At 36.2% G+C, this 27,982-nt stretch overlaps 1 protein-coding gene across 2 annotated transcripts; it reads right to left on the bottom strand.

Moving 5' to 3' along the window:
- Window positions 1-1,816: 1,816 nt before the first annotated feature.
- Window positions 1,817-26,962, bottom strand: LOC121421591 (battenin-like). Of its 2 annotated transcripts, XM_041616343.1 has the most exons (15): window positions 26,861-26,962; window positions 24,533-24,638; window positions 23,301-23,380; window positions 22,109-22,176; window positions 20,319-20,393; window positions 19,417-19,469; window positions 16,398-16,432; window positions 13,953-14,059; window positions 11,947-12,001; window positions 10,232-10,389; window positions 9,214-9,320; window positions 6,721-6,840; window positions 5,446-5,556; window positions 4,169-4,334; window positions 1,818-3,140 (listed from the first exon to the last, which is right to left on the bottom strand). In XM_041616343.1, exons 2-15 carry the CDS (start codon window positions 24,581-24,583, stop codon window positions 3,079-3,081), a joined length of 1,248 nt encoding a protein of 415 aa, XP_041472277.1. In that variant the 5' UTR covers window positions 24,584-24,638; window positions 26,861-26,962; the 3' UTR covers window positions 1,818-3,078. The 2 variants fall into 2 exon arrangements, with proteins under 2 accessions (XP_041472278.1, XP_041472277.1); XM_041616344.1 differs by lacking the exon at window positions 6,721-6,840 and having other exon boundaries at window positions 1,817-3,140.
- Between the last annotated feature and the right edge of the window lie 1,020 nt (window positions 26,963-27,982).

The following is a 27,982-nucleotide window of genomic DNA, read 5'->3' as shown; positions in this document are numbered from 1 at the left end:
TAAAGAAGAGTGACTTTAAGAGTGACTGGGGGTATTTTCTTACAAGCTAAATAAACTCCATTGAACATTTAATAGTGAATATCATTTACCGCAAAAAATTATCCTCAGTCTTAAAGCTTGTGTATAGTTTTGGTAAATCCACCAAAATGCACCTATCACTATTCCAATTCATTGCTAGCTAATATGAATGGATATGCCCTATAACATTTATGATGTGGAGGATATGAAATGAAAATGTGTTTTACAGGATAAATTTTGCGATTTTACATGGAAATTTAACTTGATCGGGTCACCCGATCAAATTAAAATATCTGTGTGTTTTTGTCTTTCAATTAAATCCTATTCCAAATCATGGAATGGGCTAAAACTTTCAAGATATGTTCTTTGTCTGTAACTTTTGGATATCTAATCACTAAATTTATAAGATAAGTGTTTGAATGCCACTTTTTTAATTTAAAACAAGCATCGCCGAGAGAGGGCGCTATATATCCAAGATTTGAATATTTGAAATTTTCTCAGAGAAGTGCAGTTGGAAAAATATCTAACGGTCTCTATGCTTCAGTAAGACTGTCATATTAGATGATATTCGATTATCAATCACATTATTGACCCTTTACCAAAGCTATACACAGGCTTTAAAGTCACTCTTAACTTACGAACAGCGTCATGAAACAGACCCTAGGAAGGCATTTCATGGACCCATATTGAGCACTACATTTCATATTCTTTGCTATTTTTGTGCCAAATGATAGCTGGAAAACAGAATACAAAATAATTTAAAATAATAATTTGGTTGGTTTCCATTCCATTTTAAATTTTTAAAAATCACTCACAAGAATGGCAGCAAAAACATTAAACAGAGAATTACTAAAATTTTGCTTCCATAATAGTATCTTCTAAAAAGACAGTACAAAATTGATTGTTTATGGAAGAAAAAATTGAGAAATATATTATATATAAAACATACCACTATATATAAAACATACCAAATATAAACATTTGTGTATATATACATACACATGTATATCATTCTTCATTGTGTATAAAAAACTATGAAATATTGCAAATATTTTATAAAGATTTTGAATAATAATTCAGTGCATGAAAAGATATTTTTTTAAATTAAAAAATACAAGATCAAATCACTCTCAAAATGGAAAAGTAGATAAAAATTATGCTCGTGTAACAACCACCGTTTCGTGAAGTGACTGTCAATGAGAGTCTACTTTGAAAGACACTAAAATAACAATTCATGTTAATACCAGTATGTTTATTTGCTGACAAAATTCTTACATCAAACACTTCTGATATAAAAGCATTCCATATCTTGATATGTATTTTATATTAATTTTGGGTTTTGTACTTCTTTAATCTCCCTTAACTCTTTGTCTTTTTAAGTTTCATTCTTTCCTCTCTTATGTCACTTTGTGTCTATATGATAGTCCAATCTCTAGTCTAATAAAGGAGTCACAAACTCGATTAAACATGGAACAGGTATATAATATTGCTATAGAAGTATGGTATTCGACATCGCCATACACTGCAAAAACTCTGGTGTTGATTTAACACCAACCCAGAATCTATATATGTCCACACCAGAGAAGTGTTAAACAACACCAGTTTTGTTTTGGTCTAACACCAGATAGGTGTTTATACAACACCAATTAGTATGAAAACAGCATGGTGTTAAATTAACAGCAGATTTTTTGCAGTGTATAACCGATTCCAAAGTCCCCTTCCCTGATTCCCCAATGTTTTGTCTATCAATAAATTGCCTGCCACTACCCCCTCCCCCCCCCCTGCTAAATAGGACTTTTAACCTTCTGTTTTGCCTTTTCTTTCAATTATGTTTTTTTTTCTTTGTAAATTGTGCAAGTCATTTCTCTGTGGTAGGCTAATCAGGGGGATAGACCTCGATAGGCCAATGGCTTTTTGTATGCCCCCCCTACATCCGTTGTACAGCGGTGATCATTATTTTTTCACTATCTGTTTATGACTACTATACCGGTGATTGTCAATATCTGTTCTGTTGTATAAAAGTTTAATTTGTATTTATGTATTTTGTGTATTTTAAACAGATTTGAAATAAATGAATCTAAATCTGAAATGGAAGATTTGAAGGTAAAGATGCCGAGTCAGAATCGATTCATAAATCACTCTCAAAAGTCCCTCAGAAAAGGGAATTATTAGCATCAGTCTTGCTAATAATTCCCTGTACTGCCTCTACAGATATTTCATAATACTTATATCAATTAAAATCAATCTAAAAACACACACAATAAACAGATTTATACATGCTTCCATTATAGATAAAAAGAATCATTGATTTTTCATAAATGTATGATCAATCTTGCATATTGCACCGGTCATCAGAAAATAAAACCATCAAACGGGTAGATTTTGGACGGAACATTTGTGAACAGATGTACCAGTGTATCCTCCAAACCAGTTTTATTTGTTATTACATATTCTTACATCCCTTCTATAACCTAAATACTGCCACATAAATCAGACATTACATTATTTGGAGAAAAATGATTGGGAGGATGAACAAGTATAACTTTTTCCGAGGTGTGTCTAAAGTCACCCCAACATCATTCGAGTCCAAAGTCACCCCATTTGACGGTATGTACAACAGGCAAAGGGAGGCATAAAATATTTCTTAAAACATTAATTTAGTACATAAAATTATCAAATTTAAATAACACTGGACATTTTACAGCTCTTTTATTCAAACCATGACAAGCGTGCTGCATGCAAATAACACACGCACATCATCTCCGGTGCTTACAGGACTTTAAAAGCTTAGTATCCCTTCTGGAATACACCAGGTACCTGGGTGGAGAGCGGCTGAGGTACAATGTAGAGGAAAACTAGCGTCGATTGTGGTTTGAATCCAAGACCTTTGCATTTCAATTCCAGTTTTTCCATGACCACTGGGCCCTCTTTGGCAAATGCATCACATCATCTCAATGCAGCATGTGTTCATTGCATGTGACCAATTCCACTGGATGTCCAAAATAATGACCGAGAGTGGACAACTCCTTGGTCAGATAAAACTGGATGGATAGATGAGGGTCAATAGTTGACCAGTACTGTCTTGTAGAGTACTGTCATCAAGATACTACACAAAGATACACCTGGAAAGAGTGAGTAAAAAAAAAGCAAAGAACAATCATGCACATGATGAAGACGGGTCCTAAAATGCAGCCCTGAGGAACCACAGCCTTATTTACACGAAACCTATTATTAATAAATTTTGCAATCAATGATAACTTCTTATGAATTCTTAATTTCTATTGGCCAGAACAACTGCCATGGATAGAATGATTACCACGAATCTAAAGTCTTCTGCAACAGAGCCAAGAGGGGGGCTTCATAAAACTATTTGCAAATTACCCAGATTTATGCACGACTGTTGAGAATGAGATAGGGTGTGAAAGATTAAACTGGCCATCCGTGAAATCAGGGATTTTGCGTGATTTCAAAATGGAGGGGGGGGTTATTGTCTGGATTTTAAATCTGCCAAAGTCCCTTATTTGCAAACTTTCAATTTTGACCAAAAGTTACATTACTAGTAAAAAAGATTCATTGCGCTCAGAATTTTAAAGAAATTTTAAAAACATGTTATATGAACATTCCAAGCAATAAAATCCGATCGTTCAGAGTTCAGAATAGCAGTATGATTACTAAAATCAAAGTTCAGTCTAGGTCAACCTCCCTGTAGGAATAAAAACAAATTCAAATCCAAATCATAATGAAGCATCATTGACTGTGACTTGAAGCGGATTTGGACATTAACTCTTAACACAGGGCTTGCCGCAAAGCAAAATTATGATTTCATCATTCTGAACATTATTCTGAACTTCAAATAAATAGTTTTACTTCTTGGTACTTTCAAATCTAATTCAAAATGCGATATATTAAAAAAATCATGTCACATTGGATTGCATAGTGTGCACATTCAAAGCTATTTGATCAAATCATGCTCAAGACGCATGTTATTACTGAGTACTAATCAATGTAAATTGCATGTTAAAAATCGTGTGCAGTGGCACTAAAGCTGGCCTTAGGCCGTACTAAACTCTTAGTGAATCTACCCCCAGGGACAACTCTGCTAACTCTTAATGATTGTTCCCATCTTCTACACGATCTGTTTTCAACTTACCAACTGTAAGGAATGTTCCGGTCATATTGGCCAGTAAATCTCTGTGTTCTGTTGGGAAGATGTCGTCATTGTGCACCATGTAAAATGTATTGACGTAAATGGCACCCATGATCAGTCCAATAATGACCATGTAGGCCGGTAGGATATAGACAGGCATGAACTTATACTGTGAGCAAGAAAAAGGGTAAGAGAGAATGTAAATATAGTGCATCCCAGATAGAAGGAAACAGGGATCCCCACATCTATATTCTTCAAAGGCAAATTAATTATGATATTTCATTTACATCATCATACAATTCAATTATTCTGCTAAATTTTCATACCTAATATGCGACAAACACTTCATGTATTAATGGGCAAGACGAGTGTGAAATTGTTATGTCTAAATCAGGTTGAGCAGAACAATTGGACAAGTTTGGTTCGTGATACGACAACAGTGCCCATTTGACAAGTGGCTCATTAACTTTTCTCTTGTTTCCTTTGTTCAGTTTGTCTGACTTATCCCTGAAATGAGAGTGGATTCAGGTTAACATGTGAGTTTCTGTGCAAATCGTTTTTGAATATTTATTCTTTGTAATCTGCCATGCGTAAATGATTTGCTAAGCTGTTGGTCTCAAAGTAAAGATGAGATTCCACTCTTTACCATTAGTAACAAATTCATAGTAAAAATAATTGTTTAATTATTGTGAAATCTATCTCTGTATACGGTTTCCTTTTTTGGTGGGACGTACTGTATATAAATACTGGAAGTATCAAATATAGCTATACATTGTAAATCCAAAATCATTTCATGTCATGATACATGGCTTTGTACATGTACCTCTGGAAAAAGTGCTGAATAAATCCAATCATTTTATTCATGAATGAGTTGTCTTAGTAACATTATCAAAGTATCATTCATACGCTAATAATATGTCATTAGAAGATACAATTTTCCTTGTCCCTGAATTGATAGGAAGAAATGCCATAATCGAGTTTCCTATTTCTGATAAAGCCAGTATATTGGGCAGGGTAAAGTTTGCATCATCAATATAATCATAATCCTCACTATTATTCATTCTTTACGCCTGAATATGCTGTCATGTGAAAATTGATTTTCAACTACTATTCTTCACATCTACAGCTAAATGTAGCTTGGATTTTGGAAAGGAAAAAGGGCATGGCAGTGGATGACTGTCAGTGACAGAGAAATGAGACAAAATAGTTGTTTGCAGACTGTAAAAATAGGATCAAATGGAAATAAGACCAATAAAACAAGTAAATATAAACAAACTTACTACTGTATTGACTATCCATATTACAGCATTGATAAACTGAATGGCGGCGAGAACGTGCACCCGACGAATCTTTATATGCTGGACGGAAGACAGAGAAGCAAACTGGGCAGCCTGAAAAGAAAATAGTTAAATAGCACTGCCTCAAGTTGGGTACTCTATGGGTTTTGTTTTATTTATATACCTTTCTTGTATTTTTTTCTTTATTCAATCACTTGTTATTTCTTTTGTGATAGAAGTAAACATCTTTGAAAACACTTTTTTTCACATTTCACAAAATTTTAACAATTCTTGTAATTACTCAGATACTCATTTTCACATGTCTTGATGATTGTGCAGAGGAGTAGCAGAGACACACCTGCAACTAGCAAATTAGGGGCTTGTTGCAGAAAGAGTTGCGGTCAATATCGACTCAAAACTCATAGGTAACTTGGCTTTCAACCAATGAAATGTGCACAGTAGGGACTTGCGTCTGATTTTTTTTAGTAACAACTTTTTCTTGAAGGAACCTCTGGAGAGACAGACTACTTGGTAACTACATATGTACATGTTCAGGTAAACATGAATAAGTTGACCTTCTTTATTATTTGCCCAATTGTAGACCAGGGGGTGTTCCACAAAGATTTAAGTATGACTTAGAGCCGCACTTAATTGTCAAGTTATGTGCGTTATAAAGGCGTCACCACATTGGTTAGTTTATGCCAAGAGGACGCACACTACTGCGTATTAATCACTTAAGATTGCGCGTTGCATATCATACAAGCGTCAACATTTATGTGTGCCTCTAAAGTCATGCTTACATCTTTGCAAAAACACCCCCTGATTATGTTAAGCATGTGTAATACATGTATATCTAATCTAAGTCGATTTCTCTGGAGATGAACAGACATCTTTGATTCCCCCTAACCCTGAGGCCCGTATTCTGAAGTCAGGTTTAACTTAGACCATGGTCTAACTCTGTGCTAAAATTATGGGAAGCCAAATGTGTCAAATTTTTTATTAAGTTATATGTTTCTTATGTTTACTGTGCTCTTTCCTGATTCATCCATGGTGAAGACAATCATCTTTTTATACTTCCTAGACAATTATGACTGATTTGAGAGCGAAATGTGCTGAAATATGATATCTCTACTGTAAGTGATTTATGTAACAATTGGCTTTCCATACTTAAACCACAACTTTAAACCTGACTTCAGAATACAGGCCAATGAGAATACACTTAAGCAAAGTTACATGTACAGTGTAGTGTTAAGCTCAGAGAGATTTAGTATACTTTACCTGGAAGCAAAGCTGAAGAGAAACAAAGAGCTCCGGACAATCCTGATTGTACTTTGATTTGTCCTCAGCTTTGGCCGACGCCACACGACAAACAAAGGTTGCGAACGTTGCAATGGCAAGCTAACAAAATAACAAAAAAAATGTGAATAGGATATTCAAAAAGATAACAAGAACACAAAGGAATGTCATTCTGGTATTATATTAAACCATGGACCTATGAGGAGATGGACGATTAAAGAGAGCATTTCTTTGATCCAATCATCACCATCACTTGGTTCTAGATGCATCTTGATAAGAACATACAGGTGTTCTGACAATAGTAATTACTTTGACTACCAAGACGTATCTGATCATTTAAAGACGGATCAGCTCCCCGGTCTTGGTTTTGTTGGCTGATACCCTGTTTCAGCATGTGCTTTTCAATCAACATGCTTCATATTTGGAGCAGCAAACTTCAGAAGCTGACGATTTCTGTGATATAAAATATGATATTATTCAATCCGGACACTTCTGGACGCAGGTGAGGACATCAATAACATTGAGAGATACACAATCTATACACGTTATGTGCCATGTATATCTGGAATATTATTGAGAATCCTGGGAAAATGGAATTTTAAATGATTAACAATCAATGACAAATTTGCCTCTACAGTATATTAAAATATGCAGAAATTTTCTCAAATAAAACACATGGAACTAAGATTACCAAAGGTAAACAAGAACTGCACATCAATTTTCCATGATTTAAGTGATTTGTTATCAACTACGTAACAATCTGTGAAATACGTAAAGTTCCAATCACAAACTGCTTCAGGCCCTTCTCCCAGTAACAATTATGGGACTAAAGTAGACAAGTACATGTATGAAGAAAATGTTATTCAGATGACAATAACAGTCACCTGTTCAATTCACTATCTAAGCGATGAATGTCCATCTCTCCATAGGTCCATGATTAAACCAGGGATTGCCTTTAGACTGAACAAAAATTTTAATTCACACTTCTACGTAGGGACAGTGATTTTCCGCGATCGCGGAAAACGGACGGAATTCACGGAAAAGGCCTTTTGAAACGGAAAGTGGCATTTCAAACGGAAAATCACGGAAAACGTATTTTCCCTCAAAATACACAGAATAGCAACAGAAATTACTCCAAAATAACAACAAAATGAGAATATTAAATGGCCACAAAACCCCAGAAAACACGATCTCACTTCGCTACAATCATGACAATTCACACATCGTGATTGCTCTCGACATCAGCACACTCGATAGTACCCCGCGATCGTACCCAGCGGCGCGGCCGGCCGGGTTGAGCTTCACACATAGAGATGTATATTATTGATCTCTATGGCGTCACATCGCTTCAGATCGCTCAACTGCACAGTCGTGTGTTGCTGCCCTCTACGTTTGAAGATGTAACAGCACGATATCGTGGTCTTAAAATCCAAGATGGCGGATTGGCGAAAGTCGTTGACTGATGATAACGATGTCCAAAAAAAACCCAAATTATCGATGAAATTTAATTTCACCGTAAAATAATGCTAATTATGTGAAAGGTGAGGATGTATGCATGCTAAATCAGTTTGAAAAATCATTAAATACACCAGCATAGATCCGATTAGAACGGATTCTATTGTGTTGTTGGTACAGTAGCAGATACAAATTTTGGCCAGTGCGAGTGTATGCGCTTTGATTTTGCTATTCAATGTGTAAACGGAATTGTCACTTTTCCGTGTGTACAACGTCTATGGGGAAACGGAATTTCCGTTTTCTGACGTGCTGAAACGGAATTTGAGATTTTCTGAAACGGAAAAGGCCATTTTTTGAAACGGAAAATCACTGTCCCTATCTACGGAATGCTGCTTTTCATTTTTAACTAAAATATCTGAACATATCATTGCACTGGATCATGAAATGTTTCCAATTAAATGGAAGTATGATGCCTAAAAAGCAAAATTACAATTGATAGAACAATTGTAATTAAAGCAAATCAATGTATAGTTTCTGCTGCAAGAAGTACATGTAGGCATGCAATTGATTGCTGATTTCCAAATTAAAGGGATAGTCCAGACTGGAGATACTTATATCTCAATAGAGTAAAATTCACAGAGCAAAAAGCTGAAAATTTGATCAAAATCAGATAACAAAATAACAAAATTATTTAATTCTAAAGAACTGCATTATTCCAGTGAAACAGTTCTAGGCATGTCTTTGTGAATATTCATTAGGTGATGATGTCATATCCCCACTTGTTCTTTTGTATTTGATCATATGAAATTAAATTTTTAAAATTGATCTATCAAGAACTAAAACAATTGGATTGATAACTGATTAATAATCATAATAATCATAATGGAGACACATCATTTACACATGTAATATATTTTCAGCCTGGACCATCCCTTTAATGACTATATTTCAGATTGATTTGAGGCAATGATAATGAATGCATATAACGAAACATTTTTATATGAATTAGAAGAAACTTACATTGACTCCTAACTTCCATATAAGTTTAAAACAATGCCATCTATCAGACATAGTGAGCCGTCTTGGTTCTCCTTGTGATAAGGACTGTTCATGTCCAAGTAACGAATCTGAAATGCACCAAGGAATGAAATCAAGGTCAAAATCGTATTTGCCATTGCTTCAAAGGGATTAGTTTCACTAAATGTTAATGATTTGCACATTTCTTCAATGTAGGGATTTGTCAGCAGGGCTGTAGTCAGAGGGGGAGGGAAGTTCCATGGGTTCTTTGGAGCCCCGCCGCTGGCCCACAGCAAAAAAATATATACATAAAAAAAATGAGGAAAGTCATTCACTTTAGCTTGATGAATATCAAATAAAATTGTCAGATCTGAAAACTTGTTGGACAAACATGTTGATGAAACGCTCCTCCGATATAGAAGGGGGGGATGTTCTGGGTACTGACACATGTATGTGCCTGTAATTCAGTTAACAGTGAAAATGTTAATCTGATTCGCATCGTTCAGATGGTGGGGGATGGAAAGGCGATGCATCTACAATGTATTATGTTGCATATTTCAACATGGGTATACATACATCATTCTTTACTAGCTTTACGATAAAATAAGTGCCCCTCTGCCATCATATTAAAATTATATTGCTTTACATTTTCATTCATATTTACAAATTCAACATCATTGTAACTCATTATTTTGAACAGAAATCATTGAATCAATGGAATAATTACCTTGTTGGATGATGATGACAAGAAAAAAAAAAAATTCTAGCTAACAATACCACAAGATTATGCTGTATGAAGTAGAGCTAGTCTACTGTGAAAAAAATCACAGGAAGACCGCGCGGGATTCAAACCCACAATTAATCCAGAGGTCGTTGGTTCCAATCCCGCCGGTCTGCGACTGATTTTTTTTTCACAGCAGCCGAGCTCTACTTCACAAAGCAGTTGCATGTGTTACCCCTCGTGGTATCATGGGAGACAACCAATCATATTTCTTGTCACAAATCGTCATGTTAACATTACCTTGTTCAGTACTGGGATCGTCATCGGTTACATGTGCTGCGTTCACGCTGTAACCATTGACCTGGTGTAAGGCACTCTCTCCTGGAGCTTCAACAATTACCATGAGGTATGCAATCAGGTAGAGAAATACGAATGGACAGCATGCCAGGAAACTATACCTGCATTGGCAAAAGATTAACGATCAAGACTTTAGGTAGAGTGCATACTACATATGCCACATTCTTGGAAATTACATAACTACGTACTGCTGTTACTACTGTGGAGGAGCCGTCGTGTAGTGGTTCTGACTCTCGCCGTGTAAAAAGAGGGTCGTGTGTTGGAATCCCACCACGGTATGTCATTCTTTGGCAAGGCATTACTCCACACTTTTCCACTCTCCACCCAGGTGCTATATGGGTACCCGGTGGGATGTGTCAATGTAGCTTGTCCAGTACTGTGTGCGCCTCATCGGTGACTGACTGGAATACTCCCCAGGGAGTGGAGGATGTGCACACATTGTGTGCAGGAATGACTGATTGAATTCGATGACTGGGATAATAATATATCTGTAAAGCGCTAAGACACATCGTTCCGATGTATTAAGCGCTAAATAATAGCAGACTGTTAACATTACTACCTACTAATATGATGAAACTATACATGTTACCTGCATATCAAAAGATTATCAATCAAAACTTTAGGTAGAGTGCCATACTACATATGCAACATTCTTAGAAATTACTACACACTGATGCTACTACATGTACCTACTAGGCTAAAATTATACTGATGCTGCTACTGTTACTTCTACTACCTTATCTATGACATTACATGTACTTTGACTTCCACCATCAACACTACTACTACTACTACTACTACTACTACTACTACTACTACTACTACTACTACTACTACTACTACTACTACTACTACTACTACTACTACTACTACTACTACTACTACTCCTACAACTACTACTACTACTACTACTACTACTACTACTACTACTACTACTACTACTACTACTACTACTCCTACAACTACTACTACTACTACTACTCCTACTACTACTACTACTACTACTACTACTACTACTACTACTACTACTACTACTACTACTACTCCTACTACTCCTACTACTACTACTACTACTACTACTACTACTACATCTACTACTACTACTACTACTATAACTACTACTACTACTACTACTACTACTACTACTACTACTACTACTACTACTACTACTACTACTACTCCTACTACTCCTACTACTACTACTACTACTACATCTACTACTACTACATGTACTACTACTAAATGTAGTATTACTTTCTACTACCGTACTATTAATACTGATACACTAATAAATACTGCTTTGCACTACATGTGTACTTCTACTTCTACATTGATTTTATTTTTTTTTCTTCTCTTACTATTTTTCATCTACTATTCATTTAGATTAATCAAAATAGAATTTTATACAAGTTGTATCATTTCAGTTTTTCTTCTTCGAACATTTATTGTAGCTTTGTGAAAATTTAGTAAAATAATCTCAAGCTTCTTGAAGCTTGAGTCATTATAATTTGAGAGAAAATACAACCTTTCATATAAACTAGAACAAAATAAACATAATTTCTAGAATGCACTATGTAGGGATTGGGTGTACATAATCTAGGGAATTGCCTACATGGTAATCTTCTTGGATAAAATAGGAGAAATCCGATCATTCTTACCAATCAACTTCCTTCAGATCAGATGCTTTGTCTAGAGTAGGTTTAATAAGACATCCTGAAATATAAAACAAATGATGCATGTTAAGGCAACCATGCCACAGCCACTTCAAACAGTGGGATATAAACAAAATAGTCACTCACTCCACTCTTATCAGAAAAATTAAACCTACATGTTTTGCTTCTGTTATGCAGACAAGATAAAATTATAACAATATTAAAGGACAAGTCCACTCCAAGAAAAAGTTCATTTAATGCAAAGAGAACTACTCAAACAAGCATAACACTGAAAATTTCATCAAAATTGGATGTACATGTAAAACAAGAAAGCTATGACATTTTAAAGTTTTGGTTAATTTCACAAAACAGTTATATACACATCCTTGTCGTATGTGAATGAGGGGACAGATGATGTCACCCACTCACTATTTCTTTTGTATTTCATTATATGACATATAATATTTTTGAATTTTCTCCAAATTTTTATGTGAAACAAAGAGTGATTCCTCCCTGTACATGTGTTTCAACATTTTGTGGTTAAGTCAAGTTAGACACTATTGTCAAATCTGTAAAATATAAAATATTCTATAATTCAAACAATAAAAAAGAAAACGAATACATGTAGTGAGTGAGGGACATCATCAATATTTCCATATCACAGAATTGTGCATATAACTAATTTCTTAAAAATATGCAAAACTTTAAATGTCCTAACTTTATCATTTTAGATCTGATTATGGTGAAACTTTCAGCTTTATGATTGTTTGATTTTTGTCTATTGATTAAAATCAACATTTTTCTGCGGTGGACTTGACCTTTAAGAAAAGATCCATCAATTTTAGATACATGTGGTGTGACGTGACAGACATTTTTTTTAACTGAATAATTTGCATTTTTGAGACACCAGGGTCTTGACCCCCCAGGAAAAAAAATTGGTCTAACTTTGTAAATTCTTATAGGTTATCAGTCACTTTCTAAAGCAAGCATGTCGTATCCGTTCTGCGCAACTTGTTTTAACAAATTTCAATTGCATGTATTTGCATTTCAATTCAACACAAGACCTATTCAGGAAAAGCGGTTTTAAAAAATACGTTCATGCACAAACAGTTAATATCGTTAAAGGCATCAAAATTAAGAACAAAAACTGAATTTTATGATGAGGGAAATGGAACATAAAAAAATATCAAATATTTTCACAACTTAGGATCCTGGGGCCGTATTCTGAACATTGTCTTTTCTCCATATTTTATCTTTTCTCAGAGATATGACAAAATCGGTATTCTGGTGGATGTCATAACTTTTGTCAAAAATTGTCATAAATTTTGTCTCTTCTCTTTAGCACGCACCAAAAATATGCGGCTTTAAATGCGCGTAATCCTTTTATACAAGCAAAAGATATGGCAAAAGTTATAATAGGGGGGTAGCAGTCACAAATATTGTCATATCTTTCAGTACTAAATATCCCGATACCCTGCCGACTAAATGTCAAGCAAATAATGATTTTATTTAGATTAGATTGTGGTATGAGTTTCACTCATCATCCATAACAATTTTCAAAATAATTTTTTTCATGTTACAATAAGTTAGGCCCAACATATTTATTCCTCTTTGATTTCTCTGTTTTACTTCTTTTTTTACTTCTCTAAAATCCTTCAAAACTCCCCGTCTCTCTTTGCAATTATGCGCATCAAGCGAGCAACTGTTTTGGGGATACGCCCTACCTGCCACGGGGTCTTCCTATTGGCTAGAAGGGCTCCCACTGGGAACTAACCATGATTTTGATTGGTTTGCTTCCGAAAAGATGGGCGGGATCTTTGAGAGATATGACAGGGAAAAGTCAATGTTCAGAATACCGATTTGTGACAATCATAGCGTTGTCACATCTCGGAGAGAAATGACAAAATTTATGACAAAAGTTATGCCAGTGTTCCAGAATACCACCCCTGGTTCATTTTTTGGCAGGGATGCAATGTATGCTACAGTATCAAAGGAGGGAAGGATACACTTACCAGCTGCAATGACAAATAGTGCACTGATCAATCCGGCACAGCCACATCCACTTGACCAGGCATTCACCAGTCGACTATCAAACTTTGACAAGTACCCTAAAGCTAAACTGGAGAAAAAAAGGAGAGATTAGATAGGTACCCTAACGCTAAACTGAAAATAAACAAGGCAAAAGCAATTTTGTGTCTCGCCCACTTATGAAAATAACCAGAAATATCATGATTTGTGAGGGCACGCAAGAGGATTATATCGAAACTTTATTGTGAAATGACTGGGATGGAATAACACTTGTCATAAGAGCCTTGCACGTAAACTTTAATGTTGACCTGAAAATGACCTTTGACCTTACCATGTGACCTCCGACTGCAGCATAACATGCAGGTCGCCTAAGTACATCTACCATCTAAGTTTGGTTGAAAAGAGACTTACGGTTGCGTAGATAAGAGTCTTGCATGTAAACTTTAACATTGACCTGAAAGTGACCTTTTACCTTATCATGTGACCTCCGACTGCAGCATAACATGCATGTCCCCCAAGTCCATCTACCATCCAAGTTTGGTTGAAAAACGACATATGGTTGCGGAGTTAGGTGTCATAAGAGTCTTCCATGTAAACTTTAACGTTGACCTGAAAATGACCTTTGACCTTACCATATGACCTCAGACTGCAGCATAACATGCAGGTTCCCAAAGTCCATCTACCATCCAAGTTTGATTGAAAAGCGACTTAAGGTTGCGGAGTTAAAGTCTTGCATGTAAACTTTAACGTTGACCTGAAAATGACCTTTGACCTTACCATGTGACCTCCGACTGCAGCATAACATGCACGTCCCCCAAGTCCATCTACCATCCAAGTTTGGTTGAAAAGCGACATACGGTTGCGGAGTTAGGTGTCATAAGAGAGTCTTGCATGTAAACTTTAACGTTGACCTGAAAATGACCTTTGACCTTACCATGTGACCTCCGACTTCAGCATAGCATGCACGTCCCCCAAGTCCATCTACCATCCAAGTTTGGTTGAAAAGCGACATACGGTTGCGGAGTTAGGTGTCATAAGAGAGTCTTGCATGTAAACTTTAACGTTGACCTGAAAATGACCTTTGACCTTACCATATGACCTCAGAGTGCAGCATAACATGCAGGTCCCCAAAGTCCATCTACCATCCAAGTTTGGTTGAAAAGCGACTTACATTTGTGGAGTTAGGTGTCATAAGAGAGTCTTGCATGTAAACTTTAACGTTGACCTGAAAATGACCTTTGACCTTATCATGTGACCTCAGACTGCAGCATAACATGCAGGTCCCCCAAGTCCATCTACCATCCAGGTTTGGTTGAAAAGCGACTTATGGTTGTGGAGTTATGTGTCATTACAGGTTTGTGACGGACGGACGACATTTGGATCCCTAAGTCTCGCCTTCACCTCTGGTGGGCGAGACAAAAAGGAAAGTATAAACTAATAGTTGACTATCAAACTTCAATAGGTACCTTAAAGCTAAACTGGAAATAAAAAACAAAGAATAAACTAATATTTGACTATAGATCAAACATACATAGGTACCTTGAAGTTATACTGGAAAAAAAAAGGAAAGAATAAATCAAAAGTTGACTATCAAGCTTAGATAGGCACCCTAAAGCTACACTGGAAATAAGGAAAGAATAAATCAAAAGTAGACCATCAAACTTTGACAAGTACCCTAAACTTTAAGCTACACTGGAAAGTATAGAACAGACAAGTGATAAGTTGACAAACACACTCAGACATGTAGCATAAGTGTAAGCGGGAAGAAAAGAGAGAAGACATTGATAAATAGAATATCAAACTTTGATATCCTGTGCATGTGCATAATAATTCAATGGAAATGCATATTACATATAAAATGAGAATGTTTTTTAAAGTTAATTTTTCTGTTCACATCTCCTAAGTATGTGAATTGCTAGAATTCAAAAAGATGGTTACAAAATTTCTTATTTTTCTATTACTATCAGAATAGAAAGGAATCGTACTTATTAAAGTAGCTCTACACGTATCTTTTCAACAAATACTTCAAATTAATTTTTAATGTCTCTGTATTTCTTATACCTGGGGGCCCGTTTCATAAAGAGTTACAACTGTTGTAACTTTGACATAATGGCAACTACCATGGCAACAGGGCTCAGCAGCCAATCAAACTATGGTAGTTGCCATAATGGCAAAGTTACAACAGTTCCAAGTCCTTTATGAAACAGCCCCCTGATATTCATGACCATCCCAGGTGGGTGTTTCATAAAGCTGTTTGTAAGATACGAACGACTTTACGCACGACTGGTGATCCTTTCTTGTGCTATGTGATATCACTGTGTAATTGAATTGTGACCCAAGAACAGGTTCCAGTCGTTCGTAAAGTCTTTCGTAACTTTACGAACAGCTTTATGAAACACCCACCAGTTCTTCAATGAATTAAAACTTACTTTTCTCCAAAGGCATAACTTGCTCCAACAATAACCTGTGATATACATTAGAAGATAAAAATAGAAGATCAATATTCACAATTCAAGGCGTAATCAAGGGCCTGTCTTACAAAGAGTTGCAATCGATCCGATCAATCGCAACTACGGAAAGCCAGCAAAGTCAACATATACATGTATACAATGCATGTTTGCTCAAAAAAATTTGTATATCATTTAATAGTTTATTGATTTCTTGACAGTTCAGTGTGTTCTCATTTGTTTACTGTTACGATATCAGCATGGATATCTAAGCACTCTATACACCTCCCGCAACATGGATACCATGCCTGTTGATTGACCTGCCTAGCTGGCCTGTATAATAAACCTGTATATACGTTCATACCAAAGTCTCCACCAGAGTCCTTTGTATTGGATCATGGTGGCACTTGTTTGACATTTTGCACATTTCCTGTAGAAAAAATTATGACACTGATGGATTTCCATAGAGATACGATTGATCCAATCGTAAAACCAATTTTACTTGTTGATGCAAGAAGCAGAACATATATCAATTGAAAATTTCCAATGAAATGCACGACTTTCAATTGATTTTGGGACCTAAAATGGACTTGCGATCAAGTTTCTAGCAACAACCGATACGTGATATTTATAGACAATATACATGTATATATATTAGACGAAATAAGTAGAGCCATAAAAGCCCGGCGCATACTATGCAATTTCTTGCGATCCGAATTTCAAAGAAATTGTAATAACATAATAATATATGAATATCAGGGTTCAGAAAAGTGGTTAAGGAATACTGAAATTGAAATTTAGTCTAGTTCAAGCCTCCCTGAAGGAATTATAAAAGCAAGTTCAATTTCAAATCGTAATGACGTTATCATCGGCTGCAACTTGAAGCCGATTTGGACTTTACTCCGACCACAGGGCTTGCCGCAAAGCAAAACTATGATTTTATTATTCCTATAAACAATGCCCAAATTCAAATAAAATAATTTTACTCCTTGGAATCTTCATATTCAATGCAAAATGCGATTTATGAAAAAAATTGTGTCGCACTAAATCGCACAGTGCATGTTGGGTGTAACTGGAATTAGACCAAATAAAAAGTACACATACATAAAGTGGCGGCAAACCAAGTGGAAATTTAGCGATATAAAGTTATCTTATCTTTGCTAATAGCACGGATGTGATCAAGGATGAATAGTCAACTTGACCTATGAACAGTGTAGTTTATAAACAATCTTTGCATAGCATAACAATGGCAGGGTAATTTTTTTCTTCCGGATTTCCTTAGTTTCGTGCCCCTAGCCACTCTTCAACAGTGAAAAGGTTATTTCAGCAAAGCAATGGTTTTTATTCACCATACACATGTAGTGAAACTACAGTGATGGCCATCTATTCATGTTGGGTTTATCTCCGTTTGGTATAATGCCAACTCGTCCAATTACCAAATTGTCTGCTATCGTTTGGTCTACCGTCAGTTCGCCCACTATCCACATGGTCTAATCGCCATTTCGTTCACTCACCTTTTTGCCTGATAACCAGTTGGTCCAATAGCCATTTAGTCCATATTCTACTTGGTCTAATTGGACTAAGTGTTAATTAGGCAAAATGAATGGAAATAAAAAGAATATTGGACCAATGAGGAGGCGCGATAGCTCAGTCGGTAGAGCGGGGGATTCGTATTCCGGTGACCCGGGTTCGATTCCCACTTGGTGCGCTAGTGCCCTTTGGTAAGGCATTAATCCTCAATACCAGGTCCTTCGGAGGGGACCTTAAGCCGTCGGTCCTCTGGTTGCTTGCTTACAAGCATTCATGCTTTCTTAGCAATCAGGTAAAAAATCACCAATCACCATCACCAACAGGTTACAAGACGAAATGATCATAGACGAACTGGTGATTAGACAGAGCGATGATTGGACCAAATGGTTACTAGACCAACTGGTTGTTAGACAAAATGTTGATGGACGTAATGGCATTAGACTAAATGGAGGTAGACTACTAGTATGTGATGAGTGGAGGAGTTGGAATTAGTCAAATTGGCAATTTACCCTTCAAGTTGTTGCCCTTCCAAATTATCACAAAAAACATTGCAGAGGTGTACATATACAGGCAAAGGATTAGCAGAATGACCACTCAATAAAACAGGAACTTAGTTTAATTATATATTTAAATTCTCGAAAACTTGTTTCTAATGGGTCACCAAGTCGCATATACTGTAACTACATAAATGGCAAAAGAAAATGAAACTAGGATACTTTGTATCCAAAGCCAACCTTTCACAGGTTAAATAAAGATAGGTTTCACAAGATATTTAGAATTACTCAATGCGTTGAGTAAATATTAATGATAAATGGCAAAAGAAAATGAAACCAGGATACTTTGTATCCAAGGCCAACCTTTCACAGGTTAAATAAAGATGGGTTTCACAAGATATTTAGAATTACATGTACTTAATGTGTTGAGTAAATATTAATGATAAATGGCAAAGAGAAAATGAAACTAGGATCTGCTATGTGTATGATCAATATCCAAAGGCCAAATAAAGATCTAGACAGCATCTTCTTATGAAAGGGGAAGATGTATTGTATAACATGTACATGTAATAGTATTAACATGGAACTTAAAATGGGGGTCCACTCAAAAAAAAACAATGATTAGTTACAATGAAAAAAATTAATATGTTGAAAATTTAATCCACATATTGCAAAACACAGCAAATGAGATTCTATGCTGTCACTGGCCATCTCTCTTGAACATACATGTATATGTATCTTTGAACAGTATTTTCATTTTTGCTGACTTGACAATAAATCTCTTCATCAAATTACAATAGATTATTTGGCAATTCCACATGTTCAGGGGGAATAAAACTTTGCTTAACATTATGTTGTCATTTATGAGTAGAAAAGTAATATATTATTCATAGTTTTTTTCCTAAATCAACTTTTCAATGGCATGGAATTTCCCTTTAACCACACTTAGTTGGGAATGGAAAATTTGAATTGCTTACCACAGCAAAGATAGCAGTAATGAAAGTAGGAGCGTAAGCTACCCCGGCTATTCCTACAGGAGATAGTATAGTCAGGAAAAAAACATAAATTACTCAGAAAGAAAGTTCATTTATGGTATTGAAATTGAAAGTTAATGCTACATTTACTTTAAAAGCAATATTAGATTATAATGGAAACATCCTGTGGTCTCTAAACAAATGCACAAGGAACTAAACTGTCAATGTTGTATCATTATTGAACATGACAAATTGTTTCTCTACAAATGAAACATATTGGTAAAAGAAAACAAAGAGAGATATGAAGAAGATTTAATAATCGGAATAGCCCATATCAGTGTTGTCATAGGGTTGGAGAGATTATCAGAAGCCTCATTCGCATTATCAACACTAACACCAATACATCAAACACTACACTTGAAATCACTCAGGGGTGCTACATCTGACATCTTGGTGTTTGCTATCAACATTTAGAGATGGAGTGATGATCAGTAGCCTAATTCACACTATCAATTAACACCAACACCTACACCAAACACTACACTTCAAATGACTCGGTGGTGCTACATCTGACATCTCAGTGTTTGCTATCAGTATTTAAAGATGGTGTGATGATCAGTAGCCTAACACAACGCTAACACCAACACAGAGATGGAATGAGGATCAGTAAGCTATTGAACAAATCTCAACACTAACACCAACACCTCAGTGGTACTACATCTGACATATTAATGTTGTGACATCAATATTTACATGTAGGTTTGACCATATACATGTACATATACACCCCCCCCCAAAAAGAAAGGCTTTGAAGTGATAAACAGTAGCCTTATTTTATACACTATCAACACTAAACACCAGCGCACAACACGACACCTGAAATCACTCAGTTGCAACAGACTTACCTAATAACAGTACCAAGGTGTTAGTTGTGAACCTGATGTTGTATGACACTCGTGTTAAAACAAATGTGTTCAGCACTGTGACAAAAACACAATAGTTACACTTTAATATTCAATGAGTGGCAAACTGAACAATAGATGGATCACCAATTACACAAAACAATAGACTAGGAAGCATTTCTTGAAACAAATAGTGAATTTCACTATCGTTTATAAGCTACTGAAATCCAGGCATCTGATTGGCTAGGAGCAAAAACATCAGTGAATAGCCCCGACAAGATGTTTCATGGGTGATACGACAATTGCTCCTGCAACATTGGCTCCGGTCTTAATATCTCAGAGGGCATAGGGTTACAGTTAGGATTGTAATAGAGTTTTGGTTAAGAATAAGGTAAAGATAAAAATTAGGGTTTACTTTTAATAGTTTTGGAGGATTGATTTTACGTTTGGCTTAACGTGCGGATTATACATCGGAGCAGCTGTCATCAGAGCAAATGTTATGGAACCATCAAAATAGACATACACATCATACAGGCACATTTAACTCTCAATCGGTAGTTAATACTGACAATTTGCCCATAGAACACAGAAGTGATGACATCCCAAAAAACTTTTTTTTTTGCATTTCAGTGTTTTTGATACCATATTTTGGTAGCATATTGTACATGTACGATAAAAAAACACTACAAAAAATTGGTGAGAATCAGTCCATGGGGGCCCGAGATATTTAGCCCCATAGAAGTCAATATATTATGGTTCCTAACTTTTAGAACCCAGTCAATAATACATTGACATCATTGGGGCTCATTATGTATGCATGAGGTCATATCTAAGGCCCCCATGGACCGATTCCCAACAAATTTTGGTAGTTGGGTTTTTTTCATTGTGCTCTACCAAAATATGGTATCAAAAACACCGAAATACAAAAAGTTAAAATTGATGACGTCACACTGCGGTATTCGATGGTTTTAAAAGACATATATATCGCAACATACTGTGAGCACAATGAATTTTAAGTGCTGAGGTATGCCAGTGAAATTACAGTACTAGTGAACCTCATATAAAAAATGTCCATACATATAAAATTTGAAAAACGAACCATTCTAATATTCCACGATATACATGTAACTTTGAAAGCTTTTTTTTCATACTGAAGGAGAAGTGGAGTTACTCCGGAGTAACTTCAGATTGAGTTAATACGCTTGTACTGCGGATCGACCGAAATTACATCCCCTTTCAAACTGGCAAGCCTCACAGCGGCGTATCGACAGTCGTTTCTGAGGTTTCCAAGCGAGTTTGCGCCATACTGTATGTGCGGCACGCGGAATCTTCCCCATGCGGAAATGAAGTTATACACGAGATAGGCAGACTAACTCTGTTTGTAACCCACTTCTCGAAGTGTGTCAAGTACTCTGCTTTGAATCAGGATCAAAATAATTCTAGAATTTTCATACTGCCCTCCAAAAAGGAGTAACTTATGGACTCTGGAGTAACTCCACTTCGGCTGTCAGTATGAAAGTGGTACATGTGATACAAAAAGATACAATATCTGACAAATGTATTCATAATTGTTTTATTTTGTAAACCTACAAAGTTTTCTCCATTATTTGTGTTTGCTTGTTCTGCATTTGATCAATTTCAGCATTCAACAAATCAGATCATACCACCAGTTCTACAAAAAAAAAGACTCGTGACTGTTTCTTTTGGTGATAATGTAAGTTTTCAGCAAGCATCTGCATCCCATTTTCAATGGCTAATGTGGTAGTTAGAAGAAATCTGATATGAATACTTACATTTGACAACAATCGTTGTAGATCCTGCAGCACCATATACTGTTGCAACAAAGCCCTCTTTGTGATAGCTGCATTGAAGAATTGAAAGTCATTTTTTTTTTAATTTTCATTCTTGAAGTGGCTTTTACTCCTTCTCTCCTCATTTATACTTTTATCCAACACATATCGTGACTGGGCTTATATTTTAGAAATTTCCATAGCAGCTTAGAAAAGGCTTTATTTTAGAAATATAGCAATGGTGGCAGTCTCATGTTGTCTGAAGACAGTCTCCTGATACCTCAAGGAACTCTTTCGAAGTTTCGAGGCAAAGACAACATTTTAACTCTGAAATCGAGCTTTTTCTGAGCTGTCATCAAAATATTTAAATTTTGAGATACAAAGTTTTACCATCCAAGCCACAATATACCTCCTCCTCCTCATATTCTTCTCCTGTACTCTTCTTTTTTCCTTTCCTCTCTCTTCTACTCCTTCTTCTTCTTCAAGCTAGTACCTTGGACTTTTCTATTCCAGTATCTTTGAAAATGAGGTAAGCATTATTCCCCTTCCCTTCCTTTCTTTATCTTCTAGGGGGAACAATCTCTGTACATTGAAACGATTTTGTTTTGATTCCCAGTGAAGCCAGTAAAAAAAAATCTCATACATGTCCTTCAATATTGTTCTTACAATATAAAAAATAATCCAGGTGACAAGTTTTCTTCCATTTACCTTTGTCTCATTAAACAAAAATAATCCTATATAATTTTTTTATAAATCTTTCAATGTCATTAAAAGACTATTGCTGAGATGATCTTTCAAAAACAATGCAAATATAGTGATACGTTTCGATTCAATATTCTTGAAATTAGTTTGCGCTGTCATATCATAGATAGGACACCTGTGATGATCGCTGTTGGGATATATTTCAGGGCCTGTCTTTAAAAATACGAAAGATGTGATTGATCCAATCGATCACATGTATGGAGGGCCAGCAACGTTAACATCTATTGTGCATGTTTTATCATATTTTCTAACTATAAATGGATTCAAGCATTTTTTCTTGAAAATTCAGTGCTTCTACCTTCTCTTTGTTTACAAATGACATTGTGCAATTTTCCTGTAGAAAAAAATTATGACACTGATGGATTTCCATAGAGTTATGATTGATTGGAGCAATCGTAACTCTTGAAAGACGGGGCCAGTTTTGTATATTCACCTTCTTGCTATGGAGTTTGCTGCAGCACTAACCATGGCATAGGGTAGCATGTTAGATAGACCAAGAAGAAAGAATCCAACCTGAAAAGATGAAACAGAGAGAAAATTTGAATACAATTTTCTCATCATGCACAAACACAAGATGAAAATTGGGGCGGGGTTAAGGGTGCATTAAGACAAAAAGCAAATACCACTTGAGAACATAAAAATAGAAATGAAAATTAAAATATACAAATTTATCCAAACTGATTGAAAAAATAACTCTCCTGAGTTGACAAAGCCACACCCACCCCCCCCCCCCTTTCAGGAAGAACTTGTTCACCAGTGCTCTGTAAAAAAAATAATTATTAAAAAACAAGGGGTTCAGATATTGTTTCAAATGTTACCAACAAACTGTGTCAAATAATTGTTTATACTGTAGTCCTACATACACCTGTGCCCATACCCTACATGTAGGCAGCAAGGGTACCATGGCATAATAATGGGAGGCTAGAGCGGGGCTACAGACCCTTTCCCCCCCCCCCCTCAAAAAAAAAAAATTATAAAAATAAAAAATAAATAAAATAAAATAAAAAATACAATAAAATTATTTTCAGCATCATGATTTTTTAGGATTTTCCTTGAAATGAATACCGAGTTGGTTGGGCTGTATGCCAAAATAATGACCAAGTGACAAAGTATGGATTCCTGTCTCAAACCTCTCTTGTTTTTAATGGTTTGCTCTCTCAGTGTTTCAGAAAATACACTGTATGAATAGGAAAAAATAAGCCCCCTGCATTGTTTTGGGTTGTTTTATTTATTTTTTTGGGGGGGGGTCCTTTTGTGCCTCATTGGGTGTTGGTGTTGGTGTTTGTGTGGGAATTCGGATTGCTTCCCCTAGCTCCAAAACCTATTCAGTTTGTAAAACTGATCCAGATCACATTATTGACATCTCAACAACCAGTGAGCGACTTTTCTGGACCATCTTCATTTTATGTTTGGTGTTTACTCACATAAAAATTGACCTAACACCAACACCAAAAGGTCAACTCTGAATTTGAAATCACCCATTGTGTCAGTGGAAGGGCAGACCCCTGAAGGTCCACTTTTTTTAAAAATCTGAAGAACTCTCCCCACCCCTATACAGACCTGCATTCATACCTGAAAGGGGCTTTAGACTAAGGTTTATTCAACATATATTTTCATAATCAATTCCCTAAAATGTATGGAGCAAATGATCTATAAAGAACTCACCCAATTACGTCGAAAATGGGTTGAATTGGTGTTCAACTGGGCCTGGTGCATTGTGCCGCCGAATCAAAGCACTATATGTGGGCTTACATGTACATACTCCATAGACCTTCAGAAAAAAGCATGGAAAAAAAACAACATGTCAACAATTAAAACAGCTGAAGGAAGAGCATTATAATGATAGACAAACATTATAAAACTAAAATAATAATAATACTAATATGCAACATTTATAGCGCTTAATACAAATGTTAAAGCGCTGCATACTATTATCCCGGCTTTAGCACGGCTACCCTGATCGGGCGCAACAAGCATTTAAGGAATTCCTTCCTACCGGGTACCCATTTACTACACCTGGGTCGAGAGTGGCAAATGTAGATAAACGCCTTGCCAAAGGATGTTAGTGCTGCGTTGGGATTTGAACCCCGGACTTTGCGGTTCAAAGTCTGAAGACTTATCCACTGAGCCACAACACCTCTACATAAAAATAATGATGTTGTTGCAGCAAATAATGTTTTTCACAAGAAAGTCTTCCAAATCAAGATTCCTCCTAGGCTCCTACTTTGTTTAAGTAAAATACATAAGTAATAAAAGAGGTCATACATGCAACTTCATAAAGATGAGAAGTTCTATCTTGCTTCTTTTCAAATGATTTTCTGTAACGTTTATGAAAGTTCAAGATGTCTTTAGATATTGAGGATTTGAACCATTTCAGAAAACGAAGAGCTTTTTAGATTGTCTTCAGGATTGAGGGAAGCAGACTACATAGAAGAATTGTTGGTCAACAAATAAAATTATAATTTAATTGTTTCTAACACATGTATGCATGCTAAACTTTAATTTTTTTTCTTGTCTTGATTGGTCATCATCCCCTGAACTGCCCACAATCCATCCATGGAAATTAGTAATTTTTGGTCACAAAAGTGATATTTTAATGATTTTTAAAGTGTGTGCTCTGTACAGCATTGGCATAGTCCTACATGTAGCTTCCCCACAGGCAGGATGGTTGCAGTGAACAAGTGACTGCAACCATCCTGCCTGTGGCCAGTGTGGGGAATCTACAGGTAGGACTATGGTATGCCAATGGCAATGCTGCACTTACTATAGCACACACTTTTAAAAAATCATTAAAATATCACTTTTGTGACCAAAATTACAAATTTCCATACAGTTGCAATTTAGTTTTCAAACTCAGGAATAATTTTTGTATTCACCAGAGCACTCAAAAATTTGAATTTTGGGCATATTTTTGTGAATGCCCTCTATTGGTTGAAAGTAATATGGCAAGAAAATTTTCATTTTTTAATCTCTAGACTCTATTTTTAATTATGAAAAAATAATTTAAAGAATGAAATTTCCATAGGAGCCAAGTTATATGAATAATGATGAATAGATGTCATGGATGTATTGGAAACTAGTAACAGTATAGGCCTACATGGTATTAGACAGCTGGCAACCGTCTGTTTCGAGGAGTTTTTAACATTTTTTTTTATTTCTCCTCGTTCACAGACGGCTCGCTATCGTGCAGCCACAATTAGGGGACTTCCAATGCAAATTTCCCCCGTCGGGGCTCTTCAATTTTTGTCCTTAATGAATAAAAATTTTGAAAATTAACACAACCAAAATGCAAATTAATATTCCCTCTTGGCATTAATTGCCAAAAAACAGAGAAAAAAAAAAAGTCAAAAGGAACAAAAACAGTGACTTACCTCGGCTGTCGCGCAAATTCACATCCCCGTTTTATCCGATCTTAAGTACATAAACATATGGCCATTGAGTCCCCTGTACAGATGGGGCTAGAACTTCGGTCTCTGTATTTAGTGAGTGAAGCCAACGGAGTTCAGGAACTTCAGCTGAACAACCAATTAACAGTCAGACTCTTCGGTCTCTGACTCAGAGACCGAAGGCGAAGTTTGCCTTTAATTACTAGGCCTGGCCGCCTAGTTTTACTTTTGGTCTAACATGGTTTAAAGAAAATCAAGGCAAGCATTTGTCCCATAGAAAAAGAGAAAATAAGCCAAATTTGCCATCATTTATTTTGCCACACATGGAGATGTAACTGAGTACAAGGTTATTATATCATAACCTTGTTCACTGAATGAGTGGATGATCACGAGTTGAGTGGGGAATTCCCATTCAACCCGTACGGAGTACCGGACGGTCGGCACCGGGGAACTGCGGGCATGCATGTTCACTCCTCCTGCATTCGCTACTCTCGCGCTCGCTCGACTGGGTCCGAGGTCTGGGGCCTCTCAACGCGCGATCTTTCGTAGCTAAGCTAGTTTCCTGAATGCACTACAAACGAGGGAGGGGAATCGATTTAGAACTTACCTAGGCTTGCCAAAGTAACTTATTTTATTATTTTATTCTCACTCCGATCCCCTTTACGGTCTAGCTCTCTGCTTGTACGTACCGATCCGATTTCAACGAAATTATTTGTTGTCTTATTTGAAACGTAGAGGGCGTTATAAAATATTGTGTGCGCCACCAGTCTGGGGTCGGGGCGTCGATCCATTGGGGGCAAAATCATGAATCAATGTTTCAAAGGCGCTTGATCACACACAACAAACAACAAACTCACCCACACATCGGCCTATATATATATATATATATATATACATATATATATATATATATATATATATATATATATATATATATATATATATATATATATATATATGTATATATATATATATATATATAGGCCGATATATATATATATATATATATAGGCCGATATATATTTAGATATATATGTATGTGTGTGTGTGTGTGTGTGAGAAGCTATACATGTACAACAGCTTTGGCAACTCTTTTATTTTAAATATTGTGTAAAGTAATGGATGAAGAGAATAATGGTAGGCGTAGCTTAAATCAAGGTTCCCCAGAGCTATCTACCCTTTGGAAAAATTGGTGATGTCGAAAAAATGTCTCTGCCGGGAATCGAACCCGGGCCCAGCTTTGAACGCCGGTGCCTTAACCACTAGACCACAGAGACGGGTTAGTGGATAGGGCGACCCAGATCCAATTGACCGTCAGATAGACAGATTTTCGACACCATACCAATTATAATTTCCTTTGTCGGGTTAAGTTGGGTTTTGAACAATGACAAGCCGCCATGCCTCAGCTGGATCAAAGCTATATTGCTTTGATACAAAGCCAGTGCTTTGATACAGTACACGTATGGGAGAAAGTATAGCCTACATATGTGTGAGAAGCTATACATGTACAACAGCTTTGGCAACTCTTTTATTTTAAATATTGTGTAAAGAAATGGATGAAGAGAATAATGGTAGGCTTGTCATTGTTCAAAACCCAACTTCACCCGACAAAGGAAATTATAATTGGTATGGTGTCGAAAGACTGTCTATCTGACGGTCAATTGGATCTGGGTCGCCCTATCCACTAACCCGTCTCTGTGGTCTAGTGGTTAAGGCACCGGCGTTCAAA

This window comes from Lytechinus variegatus, chromosome 9, assembly GCF_018143015.1.
Source record: "Lytechinus variegatus isolate NC3 chromosome 9, Lvar_3.0, whole genome shotgun sequence".
Lineage (NCBI taxonomy): Eukaryota > Metazoa > Echinodermata > Echinoidea > Temnopleuroida > Toxopneustidae > Lytechinus > Lytechinus variegatus.
This window is presented reverse-complemented; position numbering and strand designations above follow the sequence as displayed.